General features: G+C 44.1%; 1 protein-coding gene across 3 annotated transcripts in view; it reads left to right on the top strand.

Moving 5' to 3' along the window:
* LOC117394352 (neurobeachin-like protein 2) overlaps positions 1-13,810 on the top strand; it is a 137,857-nt gene that overhangs the window by 87,732 nt on the left and 36,315 nt on the right. For all 3 annotated transcript variants that reach the window (XM_033992526.3, XM_033992524.3, XM_033992525.3), the window contains 10 exons: positions 751-922; positions 1,881-2,014; positions 6,919-7,078; positions 7,388-7,490; positions 10,180-10,333; positions 10,824-10,982; positions 11,702-11,861; positions 12,111-12,199; positions 12,514-13,215; positions 13,528-13,706. In XM_033992526.3, coding sequence (XP_033848417.3) covers positions 751-922; positions 1,881-2,014; positions 6,919-7,078; positions 7,388-7,490; positions 10,180-10,333; positions 10,824-10,982; positions 11,702-11,861; positions 12,111-12,199; positions 12,514-13,215; positions 13,528-13,706 — 2,012 coding nt within the window. The remainder of the gene's footprint in view (positions 1-750; positions 923-1,880; positions 2,015-6,918; positions 7,079-7,387; positions 7,491-10,179; positions 10,334-10,823; positions 10,983-11,701; positions 11,862-12,110; positions 12,200-12,513; positions 13,216-13,527; positions 13,707-13,810) is intronic.

The raw sequence follows: 13,810 nt of genomic DNA, 5'->3' as shown, positions 1-13,810 counted from the left end.
GGAGTGGTAGTGTTATCAGGGGAGAGCCAGGTTTCAGTGAGAGCTAGGAAGTCAAGAGAGGTGAGAGGCAAAGGCAGAGATAGTCAGCTTTGTACAAAGCCGAGTGACAATTCCAGAGGGCGCTAGAGAGAGAGAGCAGGGGATGGGGAGACTAGCAGAGGAGAGGGGGAGAGGCAGGGAGATCAGGGTTGATGAGTTTGTAGAGGCAGGGAGGAGTCAGAGGAGAGGATTATGGGTATATTAGTTATAGTCATGGTAGGAAGCAGTAGAGAAGTGGGAGTAGAAATGGCTATGGTAGAGGGTGGTGTCGAGAGGGAGGGGAAAACAGACGGGTACAGGAGGAGCGAGAGCATTAAGTGATAGATAAAAAAGAAAGAAATACACGCAAACCTGGTCTGGTTGTTGGAGCCTTCACATTCGATGCTTGGGTAGAAAAGCTTGCAGATGGTCCAATTCCCTCTTGTCTCTTATGATGCATTTTCAGAGTGGGTGCTCCACAGTGTGTTGACTCTTGTTTCAAGCCTCTTCTCTCTAGTCGCTTTTCTTTTTCCCCCTAGTTTATGGTCTCTTATGATGTGTTTTCAGTTGGTTCTCTGCAGTGTGTTCACCTATCTGAACAGACTATTCTCTCTCTTCTCTCATCTCTTGTCTCTTGTTGTGATGTATTTGCTGAGTAGTTTCTCTAGTCTGAACTGGCTCTGTGTGTGTGTGTGTTCACTTGTCTGAACGGGCTTTTCTCTCTTGTCTCAGGATGTGATAAACTGCGTGGGAGGGATGGGTGTGCTACTGCCCATGCTGGAACAGGTGGGCTGCCAGACGGAGGAGTCCGAGACCCTGCAAGAGACCGCAGACCTGGTGGGACTTGAGCTCACCTCCTCCCACAACACCCCTAGCATGCTGCTGCCGCTGGGCAAGTCCTCAGGTCAGAACCCCCTCCCCTATTCCCCCCCTACCACGCCAGAACCACCCCAGAAGGTGAAAGAGTGATACAGGTGCTCCAGACAATGACAAACACAAAGTTCACAGTTCAAGTTCTTTTATTTTCTTTTACTGGTCTCCTTGACCATTTAAATAATAATGCTGGCTCTACCCAACAATGGATATTGCCAGCATATAAACCAAGGGGTTGCAGTCCCGAAATAATAATACACAAAACACAGACACACAACACAGATACAGACACGTCTCCGGACAGTGCGTGCTCTAGGTGCAGGTGCGGTGCTTGAATCAGTGGTCCTTGCTTGTGTACAGGTGCAGTGAAGTCCTGGTTTGTTACTGGCTTGAAGTGGCAGCTCACAGTATGTATTAGCCATCTGGCAAAGACAAACGTACACAGTTACTTAAAACACTTCACTCTAAATTTCACCATCCTTGTTTCCTCCCATTAACCACAACAAAGGAACCGATTACAGCGTCCCGTCCCCTATAGTACCCTAAAGTACCCTCAGCCCCGCCACCTCCGATAGCTAATTCAATCACGTCTCCTCCAATTCATGACTGAAACTTCGCTCACCGTACTAGGGTGACTACTCCTAGTATTGTGACGCTGCCCCCTTCCTGAGTGTCCGGCTTCCGACTGCCCCTGGAATTAACTACCCAATCATTCAGTACAAGGCACGCAGTTCCTGTTGTAAGGTGCTCTCACAGGTCGAGGGGGAGATTGTTGATTCAGATTCATTCGCTCTCTGTCACAGTAATTAATTAAAATTACATCAGATAACAAGGTGTCCATATAGTTACTGAAATTCTGTTAACACTCAATTAACCAGCCACTAAAGGGGGTACATTTTAGTGCACATTTTTAAAGAGCAGCAGATTTATTTACAGTTGCAGGTGCTTGAAATGATTGTGTGCCTCTGTGCCTCTTCTTTTTTCTCTAGAGGGCAGGCTGGAGTGGAACAGCGTGGCCTCCTTCCTGCTGATGGTGAAGAACTTCCTGCGACAACATCCTGTCAATCAGGAGAGCCTGGTGCAGTGCCAGGGGCCGGCCATCATAGGGGCGCTGTTGCAGAAGGTGAGCCTCATGGAATAAATTCTATAGAAGTGAGTTTGGCTACAATTTGTAAATGAATTCGTCTCGTACTGTTCTCCTTGAATTCGTTATGAATCTATGGCCATTTTATTTTAATGTGTTACAAGCGTTGGCAGGCATACCCAGAGATCAGCTGCAGTTTCCCGTTGCCTAATAACTTGCTGTGCTGCAGGTCACATGGTTTGTTTGCAGTTGGAACATTGGAGAGAGACTTCTCTACAGCACCAGACGTTATGTCCCATGAAGCAGCTACTTAAATTTTAATCTGATCTATAATTTGTATTTGAAAAATCTGCATATTGTGGATTTTGGTGTTGACATTTCCAAAGAGTGGTAGAATTATGCACATGTAAGTATTGTGTTTTGCTCAGTGTAGAACAGTTTGTAGTTGGCCCGCTCCCTCCTGTTCTCTTGTATTTTGGCCATGGCACCACAGGAATGTTTGCCTGGTTGTTTATTAGAATGCGGAAAGGAGAGTCCAGGCTGTTCCAGTGCTCTGCGGGGGCCAGGCTGATCTACAGGAAGCATTTAAGCTGCACAGTGCAGGGTGGTGCATCCTGAGCAAGCCCTACTTGCGCTAACAATCCCTCCCCTGGGGAACATTGTGTCCTGATAATGGCGTGGCTCCAGACAACCCTTGAGAACTCTTCTTGCTTTCTAGCACAGCGCTCAGCAGACCTGGGGTCAAGTATAATTATAATTAGAATGACATTACAGTTACAATTATGCTGCAGTAAGTGAAATTATAATTACAATTACACTAAAAAGTAACAAAATTCAAGTTTACTGTGTTGATTCTACAAAGCAGTAATAACGGGTACACATGCTATATAACGTTTTTTCAAACAAATGGGGTCACTGATTGCAGCAGGCTTGAAGAAAAATGACGCTGAGATCTGTGCACGCTGTCCTTTATACCCTCAGGGGCAGGCATGACTGCGTCACAGGCTCAGCTGAGCAGCTTTGTTATATCTTATTCAGGTTTCAGGTCTTTAGGAGGTAAATACCCGTGAGGTAATGGTTACATATCTATTTCAGGGAACCAAGGTTATGATTCTAACCTAACATTTTATGTTATTTTTTGGTGGCGGTGAAATTAAGATTTTCGATTTTCGCTGCCTCATCCACAATATTATTGCCTTCGAAAGTGTTCATTTATCCATTCTTTAATTATCCAAGTTCTCTGTATATTTCCTGCTTTAAAAGTAATCTGTTTCTCATGCTGAAAAAAACATTATCTGTGCAAAAGTAAAGGCTCTGCACACTGAAAGCCTGTCTGAACTGGGTGACGTAACCCTCTCCCACAAATGAAATAGTGCTGATAACAGATACTGTTCACGACTCTGCTCGGAACAGCTTCTCTGTGCCGGGCTCAAATAATCAAGAAAACTAAACAGAAACTTAAATGAAGATATAAAGTAGATTTTCTAACATTTACAAATCAAAGATAACATCAACTGTAATTACATTACTGCTTGGGCAACACACATTGAAATGGAAGCATCTTTTTACATTTTAAATAAGAACAATAAACAACATTTGTTTGTATTACTTTATTTACAAGGTGGACATAAACTGTGTCAGAAAGTGAGGGGGGCTGGCCCCCTAGCTCAGGTGCCCCTGAACCCAGGTCTGGCACTCAGCCAACAAAGTTTCCTACACTAGTGCGCTGTGTCAGGGAAACCCCTGAGGTTCCCACACAACGAGAAGGAGGGGTTTGAGCTGCAAACCACAGAGATTACGGTACATGGGAGGTTCCAGTTTATCCATTCATAGCTTTACAGAGGAAAGGGAGAAGGGAGACAGGATGGCAGCAGTGTGGAGTAGTGGTTAGGGCTCTGGACTCTAGACCGGAGGGTCGTGGGTTCAGTCCCAGGTGGGGACACTGCTGCTATACCCTTGAGCAAGGTACTTTACCTAGATTGCTCCAGTAAAAACCCAACTGTATAAATGGGTAATTGTATTTAAAAAATAATGTGATATCTTGTAATAATTGTAAGTCGTCCTGGATAAGGGCGTCTGCTAAGAAATAAATAATAATAATAATAATGTACACGAATTACTTGCATGTATTTGGATGTTTTTGTTGTCCTTTTGAAAGAGAAAATGTAAATTTTGGGCCAAAAAAACAACAGCTCTGTGCTGGCGATCTGGGAATGTCAGTCTGTGAGAGAGTGACAGCTGCAACACCAATCAAAGTCTGGCAGGTTCGCAAAGGGCTTGACTGTCTCTCTACGGAGTTTGGTGCAGTTTAATGACACAATGCTGTAGTTACACAGCTAAGAAGGGACGCACAATCCAAAATCAAACATGGCTGATGGTGGCTACCCAAAGACCACTAGGGGAATAGAACAAAGCTGATGGAGGCTGCAAAGGGGTTAATGTGTGTTATTTGTTGTGTTTTTGATTCACTAAAGCCACACTCATGAGTGATTTATAGAGTACTAGCTGTCCCCATTAACAGCACCTTCCTGGCATTGAGAGCTGGTCTCGGTGGAATTTCCTGTGTAAATAGTTGAATAAGTAAACACGTGCGCACATACACACACACACACAAGTCCAACCTGCTCTGCAACTACAGGATCAGACCGGAGGGCAGGAAGCTGGAAACAGGCGACTCCATAAATTACACTGTTGTGTTTGTGGGAAATCTAAAGCAAGAAAACCCAGCTGTGAATTTGGTTGACTTATAATTGGCAAAATGGTGTTCTTTTGTAAAACAAGGATGGCTATCCCCAGTGGAGACTGTATGCTTTTAAATCTAACATTGCTAATTATTGCCCTTAAGTAGGGCCATGTGATGTTTACACACTAAGGAGTGTTTAAGGTTACTTTAGAAAGCCAATTCCATCTCCACTAACATGCAACCAATTCAGTCCTCTATTGGCTTAATAGGAATTTAAGTGGTTTGCAGTGCGCAGGTGTAGTGGTGATGCAATGCGTAAACAGATGACAAACAACAAAGTTCACAGTCCAAACAATTCTTTATTTGTTTTTAATCCCGGTTGTTTTGGCAACCGTAAATAATAATCCCTGTCAATACACAGCAATGTGTATTGCACAGTGAAACCGCAGGGTTCAGTCCCGAAATAATAAACACTGTATAAACACACACGGAACACAAACACGATCACAAGTCCAGAGTGAGTGCTTTGGTGCAAGTGGTGAAATATAATTTATTAGTGAACAGTAGTGCAGTGCTGTCCGGGTTAGTGCTGGCCTTTAGCGACGGCTGCCAGAACGTGTTAGCTGTCTAATAATGACAAACTTGTACAATTAGATTGGCAAACAAACAAACACAAAACACTCATGGTAACTCTACAGTCCTTCAGCGGTTCTCTCGCAACCCTAACAAAGGAGCAGTTCACTCGGCCACATACCCATTTGTACCTTCAGCCACACCCCCTTGGTTAGTGGCAATCCGCGATTGCCATATCGCCTCCCGTCTGGGGCAATGACTTGGTGTACTGTGGCTCCACCCCCTTTCTAGATGGCCGACTTCCACCTTTCTGTTGAATGAATTGCTAGACCATCCAGTCCGGGGCACACTGTTCCCTTTACACAGCGCCCTCACAGGTCAGGAGGGAGATTTATAACCAAGATTCATTCTTTCTCATAAAGCCATTTGGCCATCAGCCTTTGCCCACTTGTTAATGGCTAATTGATCGCAGTGATTAAGCAGCAACCATGTTGCGTGGTAATCATAAATAAATAAATAGATATGAAAGTGGGTTCCTTCCTTCTGTCCTAAGTCTGTCTCCACTCTCCAACTTTGTCCCCTGGTCCTTGTCGCTGTACATAAATTATTGGCTAGGGTTAACTTTGTCATCTCCTTTTAGGGTTACACCCAGTATTTGAGTGTAAATGGGACAGTCTTTAGATGATATCACAAGTTTACATACATATGGAAAGGAACTTCTGGACATCCAGTTAGTGTTTCAGGTGTACTTGACCACAAAGGAAGTCTGCATTGAGGCACTCCTCCCTGACGCCAGGTCAAAAGTCACAGTTGAGGGATGCTGCACATAGCCACTGCTGATCTCATGGTGCATTCTCTGGGAAAGCCATCATCCCTTTGCAGGATCTTTTGCGCACACACACTGCACTCCCCTGGGAGGACTGGAAAGAATGGCTCACATAACAGTGGTGGATTCAACACCTTTTCCTCCTCTACATTGTGCACTTTCTGTTACTCAACAGGTTTTATTCTACTTAACAGGACTTTGGTTTGAGACTGGACTGGGAAAGTTGTGTCACGTGCTGCCTCAAGGCATAAGAGGTATCTCCTCCTATGTGCTGAATGGTGATTCAGACACAGCCATCATCTCTATTTCAACTTCAAATATCCGTTTTACCCTTTGAGATGCCTACTTTATATTTTCCACATAGTGGACATTCTTCAGGAAAAATCTAAAGGCACCCTTCACTTTGTCCTATGATGGCCGCCATATTGGAGTCATGTTACTTTTGCTTTCAGGAAATACACATCGTGCTTTGAGATATTGGCAAAACTGTATTTTATGATTCTGTTGGTCACATTTTAGTTGTGGATATTGTACAAGAAAAATTACCTTTGTGGCAGTAAAATAATTTTGTTTTTAACAAATATTTGTAGTTTCTTAATTTTTCTTTCAGCTTTACATTATTTAATTAAAATGACAATACAGAAATTATGTGCAGTGTTTTTTTTTATTTTAATGCCGTTTCAAAAAACTTAGAGTGTAAAAATGTCATTGTAACCTGTCAAGTTCTCTGTTGGTTTGTGATTCAGAATTATTATGGAGTTTCAAGGGTCTATTTTTAATGATCTTGTTGTTAATGTTCATAATCGTGCTTTGTGACTGGTCTGTTAATGAGACCGCCCCCTCTCTTTCTGCCTTGCCCAGGTGCCAAGCCAGCTGATGGACATGAGTGTGTTGAGGACGTGCCAGGCCCTGACAGAGCAGGCCTGCAGTGAGGGGAACAATGTCCTGCTGCACTACCTCTACCAGCACCTGCTCTTTGACTTTCGCATCTGGAGCCACAGCGACTTCACTGTCCGCCTTGGTATGCAAGGGCAGTAGGGGTGGAGACGGGTGTGATGCCCAGGGGCAGATGGAGGGAAGAGAGGGAAAAGGGGAGAGGACAGTTTGGGAGAGGGAGATAGGTAGGGGATGGAGGTTAGTGATGGTCAAGGAAAGAGGGCAGGAGAGGGGGAAGAACAAGAGGAGGCAGAGGGAGTATTGGGTAAAAGATAAGAGGAATGGCACCAGGTTGCATGCTTCGCTGGCATTCTGCTGGAAGCTTATCCGGTCGGAGCAGCACAAGGACGGACTATTTTAATGTTCAATATGTTGTATTGCTTCTCTGTTCTAGGACACATTCAGTATGTGTCGTCCATCATCAAAGACAACAAGCAGAGGATCCGCAGGAAATACGGAGTGCAGTACATCCTGGACTCCATCAGGACACACTACGGGTGAGTGTGGGGAGAGGGAGGGTTTAATACAGAACTGTTGTCGATTGATCTGAAACTATGCATATGTCATCAGCAACCAAACCCGCTTCAGTTTGCGAAGCAGAAGTTGCTGCGATAAATTTTACTATCAAAATGGCTGCCACCAAATTCGCCAAAACGTGCCCCAAACATCAAAGTGCTTCTGTTTGTAAAGCATTAAACCAACTAACTTAAAAACCTTTTAAAATCTCTGGTCAAATGTAACTCCTTACAAAGTGCAGATAGGTTAATGGTTACTAGGGAACACATATAGGAAACCATATGTGCTCTATCTAGAAATTACCTTGCCTGCAACCTTTGACCTCTCCTTAAGTTAAAATGTAAAACTAGCTTATAACGCCTTACAGTGCACATAGGGTTATGGTTACTATACAACACATTTAGGGACCCATGTATGCTCTATTCAAAAATTACCTTGATCGTGACCTTTGATCTCTCCTTAAGGTTAAATGTAAAATTAGCTTATAACTCCTTACAGTGTGTAGATAGGGTCATTGTTACTATGGTGTTTAAAGTTACAAAGCATCGTGAGATAATGAACTAATGCAGTATTTTGAATTGAAACTGCTCCATAAAACTGATCTGTTGCTAACACTTGTGCTGCAATGCTACAGCTTGCCAACATTTCCAATTGGTACTGAGCTTGGAAGCCGTAAAACTGCCTAGCAGTTCTAGTTAGTAGTAGTAGTAGTCATAGTATATTTTCTGCATGCACAGCAACAGAAAGAATTGGGGTTGCCAAAAGGTTATTGTGATACTGCTAAATCATAAACGCTAAAAAAAAAATGATTGGCTTGAAAGATGTTTAAAGATGAATTAATGCCATAACATACATTTCCTTCATTTGTTTGAGTGCTGTTTTCCTCTGGGGTTATTTGCAAGAAGCATCCTGTTTCATATGGTTATAGCTAGGCTTGCTCCTTTTTAAGGTGTGTTTTTTAGTGGCTAACAAAATACTGCAATAAATCACGAAATAAAATAAAACCATTTAGAGCAGTGTTATTCAATTGGCAGCCCGCGAGAAGCTTCCGTTTGGCCCGTTGAGCGGCAACTGTCCTTCATTATAAAAGCTGAAATTGCAGATACGCAAGATTGAAAGGTCACCACTTTCTACAGGGCATTTGTGTCCCCTAACAATCTTTTTTTTTGGCAACACAGGAACAAGTAATCACTGCACATTATCTGGTAACTTGTTTACAGCTCACTCTGTGTGCAAGCTACTCTCAAATCAACACATTTTTGTTTATATGCACTCTGTATGCACATTCATTTATATTCGTATCAGTACATTCCATAACGCAATGGGGAATACTATTTTACAGTTTACTATTTAACTTCTTAAAATAATTACTCCTGGTCTGTAAAGTTCTATCTATCATTAAGGTCTCTGTCTCCGCTGACTTACTGGGCTAAACACCGTTTGAGGTAAAGAGTGATTCAGCGTCAATAAACATACAGACAAAACAACAAATAGTCAGAGAAAATAAGACAAAAAAGTATTCAAGCACAGTAAATAGCTGAAAAAATGAGCGTGAATGAATCATACAATTAAATATTACTCAGTTAGGAGCTTTCTGTTTTAAGCAACTATTGAAGCCCTTATTTTTTACCCATCATAGCGGCTGCCCCATCAGAACAACATGCAATAAGGTTTTCATATGGCAGGCTGTGCACTGTAAAGTAATGGCCCACTTCATGAAAAAAATATCCTCACCCGTAGTTGTGGTGTTAAGATTTGTAGACATTAAGATATCCTGCTTTAGTTCGGCTTCATCGATGTACCGAGTAGGACCACCTCATCTGCCACTGTGGTTGTTTCATCCAACTGGATAGCAAATTGTGTCGTCTGTAATTTCTGTACAAGTGTTTTCTCGCAGTTTACGGCCATTTTGTTTATCCTGTCTTGTACTGCATTGTCTGATAATGGAATCGTTTTAATCTTTTAATTTGCCATTTGCGGTCCACACATTTTCTCGACCATTTGAATACAGGCTGGTTTGATCAGCTCTTTGCCGATTGTGTGTGTTTTTTTGTTTTTGCAATTAAAAGTGAACAGCAAAACAAAGCTTCTGTTGCCTTCTGTGCATCGCACCCTACTTTTTCAAAAGCAATTGGTTTGTTTGCAATTGCAATGTCTTTCTTTCTTAAAGTAGTCACGATCTTTACTTACAGATTCCGGGTGTTTGGTTTCCTGGTGTCTTTTTAATTTGCTCTACTTCATGCTGTCATTTGCAAGTATTTCACCACAGATAACACACTGAGGCCGTGTTTTGTCAGTAAGGCCTTCCATGAACCCTAATAGATAGCTGTCCAAGCAGGAACATGTTTTGTTTTTTTCTTCTTTCGGTAGCTGTTTGGCTGCACAACGCTTAGACATTTTGTATTTCGGACGTTCAATATCAATATGAAAATTCTAAATACTTCTTCAGAGGCTATAATCTTATCGGCTGTCGCTACTTTCCTCTCCTCTTCAAACGCATCACACACGTTAGGCTCGTGACTGCTCATGAATTATGCATTGCCCCTGTTACCCGTTCCAATAAAGAACATGAGTTGACTTAATAATAAATAAATTTCCCTGAAAGGTGAGTGATTTATTACAGGATTTAGTGAGCCTCTGACATTTTTTTCCCATGTGTTTGTGGTGTAGGGGTGAGAAGGATGGTGCGGTCCCAGCGGATGATGTGCGGACGGTGCAGACTTCTCTCTTCCAGCTGGTCCGAGAGTTCCTATCGCGGGCTGTGGCTCCAGAGGAGCTGCAGAGCATCCTGTCATACGCAGCCGCCGTCCAGGACGAGCAGCAGGTACCCAGGGCCTCAGGCAGCGAGAGGAGGGGGGAGGGGGGAGAGGGCGGGTCATGGTATTGTGGGGTACATCGCTGGGTGTGAGGGGATTAGAGATATGGGTAGTGTAAAAGACTGCAAATAAATTGCGATTAGAGAAGAGGGCAGGAACTGGTTAGGATAAAAAAAAAAAAGTGTGTGAGAGCAGAAGAAATAGTTGTAGGGGCTGGGAGGGATTGTGAGCGATTGTGAGTTGATACCACTGCTTCTCAGCCTGGGCTCAGGGGTGGTGAGAGACATACAGAGAATATACAATAAACATCACTTTCACTTCATTGCAGTATTGTTTTAGCGATTTGACTTTTCCTCAGTTTCCAGTTTGGGTGTCCAAATATATATTTTTTTTAAATGCCCCCCCCCCCCCCCCCCCCCCCAAACATACAAGTTTGAGAACCCTTGGTGGATATGTTGTCAGTCCTGAAGCCCTTATATTTACCCCTCATTCCCCTAGGTGTGTGGAGTTCTGGAGGTGCTCCTCGGGCTGCTGCGCGGAGGCCACACACGGGAGCAGCTGTTCGGACTGCTCTTCGACACGGGCCACATCGAGGTGCTGTACTCCCTCCTGCTGCAGAAGAAATACAGCGACGAGCTGAGGGAGAGGGTCTTCAAGGTGAGGGTGCAGGGAGGAGGGACAAAGTGATGGAAATATTTATAGTTTTATAAACCTCACTCCCTATATTTCACAATCTGACTTTTACCATGAAAAATTGAAAACAGTGAACTAGAGAGACATTTTAGAGTAAAATATACAGCTGGTTTAATGTATCCCAATTAGCACTGATTTTGGAATACCTATTGTTACCTTCCGTGAGGTAGTTCAAGACTTGTGCTAATCAGGGTCTCGGTAATAAGTGAATTAACCAAATTAATGATTTATCTAATCATGAGGAGCAAGGAGCATTGTATATGGGTTATTTTCTGAGAGTGATCATATGTCTGGCCCAAAGTAACACACAAGTAACATACCATGAAAAAACATTTCTTTCAGTTATTGATACATCACACCATAGAACATATATTTGAAAAATAGACAAACACAATATTTCACAATTTTAAAAAATACCAGTTTAAACAATTTATTTTTTATTTAGCTTCATTTCTTCTTTGATTTAAAGATAATGCCATTTTCCAAAGAAAATATGTTATGAATGTAACTTTTTTGGGATCCCATTACAGAGAATAAGCCATATACAGTATGGACTTTGTTTCGTTGATTATATCCCCATTGCATTTGTAATGGTCCATGCAAACTCAGAGGCCCTTTTGATTAACTTCAGAAATGTGACCGTGACCCCTACATCTAAATGTCCCCTTCTCTTCCCTTCCCAGATCCTGTATAAGATCATAAAGTTTGATAAGGTTCCTGAGAGGAGTAAGCACCGTCTGAAGCTGAAGGACATTGGCTACCAGGGCCTGATCAGCTACCTAAACGAGGTCCCAGTCTCCATGTCTCTCATTCGCTGCCTCTCAGAACAGGTCCTCGCCACAGGTAACCAAAATATTGGCATTTTTAACACTTTCAGGCTCTTTCTCGCCATGTGTGTGTTACTGCTCTTCTTTTACATGCACAGACAAAACCTGCCCTGGAACCCCTTTACTCCATCTCATGAGGTTTATGTAGCACTACCCCAGAATTGATACCACCTGAGCTGGAATGACTGTAATGGTTTCATCTGAGAATTGAAATCCCTGTGCTGCTCTTATTAACCTGCTCTCTACACCCTGCCCCCATCCCCAGATGTGAACCCCAACTACCGGGATCTGATCGCAGTGGTGTACCTGTCTCGCAGAGCGGATCTCACTGTTAGACTGGATGTCTGTCGCAAGGTAAGTTAACACATCTTCCTGCTTCCGGATATCGGGTTCATTTCCACTATGTGCTGTACCCTGCTACTTCTACATTTTTATACAGGGTAGCCCTTTCTGAACCCTTTTTATTTTTTTAATTTGCAGATGTATTTGGGTAACCATTTCAGTAAGTAGTTAGATTAATGATTAAGTATTTAGTATATTAACCAGGATATATAACCGTTTTGAGATTTACACCATACAGGGGTGTTCTAATGGAAAGCTAAGCTTTCACACTTCACTCCTCAAACAATTACCAACCTCTTGTCTTGTTTTATTTTCCTCTACCGCAGCTCTTCCATCTCATCTACTCGAACCAGGACAACATGCGTCAGCTGGCGCGGCAGGCTGGCTGGCAGGACACTCTGACTATGCTGTACGTGAAGGAGTCGTACGAGTCTCGGGAAACCAGCCTCTCCAGTTCACCAAACTGTGACACACTAGACCTGCCGCGGCAGGACCCTGCCATGCTGGAGGACCCACAGGGGGCAGGGGCAAGGGCAACGGGAACGGGCGGGGATCTGTCAGACGTCTTCCTGCCCTTCGGCTATGAGACCTCCGACACAGATGTCTCTGAGGGCTTCTCAGACCTCTCTCTGTCTCCAGGCAACAGCAGCTGCCCCCAGAGGATGAAGATGAAGTCCTACGGGAACTCCTTCGACTCCCAGGATGCGACCAGCCGCTCCTCCTCCAACACCATCGATATCCCCGGGGCCCAGGAGGAGGAGTCGTCGCTCTACTCCCCGTTCTCCCCCTTCGGGTCCTCCCCTTTTGAGCTGGGTCTGGAGCTGGCCAGCACGGGCTCGCTGGCCGCCGTGGAGAGCGGCAACCACACCCCTGTCAGCCAGGCCGACACCCCCTCCCCCCTGGAGGCCTTCAAACCCTTCCCAGGCATGAGGGCATGCAAGAGCTCCAGCCTGTCCAACGTGCTGGACGAGAGCAGCTTCCAGGAGCCCCAGCCTGGGGACAACACCTCCAACACCAGCAACCCCCAGGTACTGGGCTGGGCCGCACTTTGTTTGTGTGTTTGACAACACCAGCAACACACATATAACAGTCTGTACAAATATTTATATATTTGTCTATCTGACCGTTCATCCACAACAGTAAAAACGACTACTTGCAGTTAATCACCCTTTAACCTGTCCACAGTCAGTTGTGAATAATTTAATTTGCCCCATCTCACATGTAGCAGAGTCTTGTACCATGCTAAGTGTCTGAATGCTTCCTGTAGGCAACTACACTAGATATTTCATTACCTGACTTGCTTTCTTACCAGTTATTCTCCATGTCCCTGGTCTCCACAGCAAACCCCAGAGGAGGAGCTATGTAACCTGCTCACTAACATAGTGTTCTCTGTGACGTGGCGTGGGGTGGAAGGCAGTGACGACACTGTCTGGAAGGAGCGTGGACAGGTCTTCTCCGTCCTCACGAAGCTGGGCTCGTCCTGCGAGCTCGTCCGGCCCCCCGATGACATCAAGCGCAGGTGGGGGTGAGGGGTGAGGGGTGAGGGGGTGCAAAGAGAGAGCGTGGAGGTTTGCTGGGTTAAAAGTTTTCTCCTGTCACTAAGAACTCTGGCTGCAACACCTG

The sequence above is a fragment of the Acipenser ruthenus genome, chromosome 3 (genome assembly GCF_902713425.1).
Source record: "Acipenser ruthenus chromosome 3, fAciRut3.2 maternal haplotype, whole genome shotgun sequence".
In the NCBI taxonomy this organism is placed as follows: domain Eukaryota; kingdom Metazoa; phylum Chordata; class Actinopteri; order Acipenseriformes; family Acipenseridae; genus Acipenser; species Acipenser ruthenus.
This window is presented reverse-complemented; position numbering and strand designations above follow the sequence as displayed.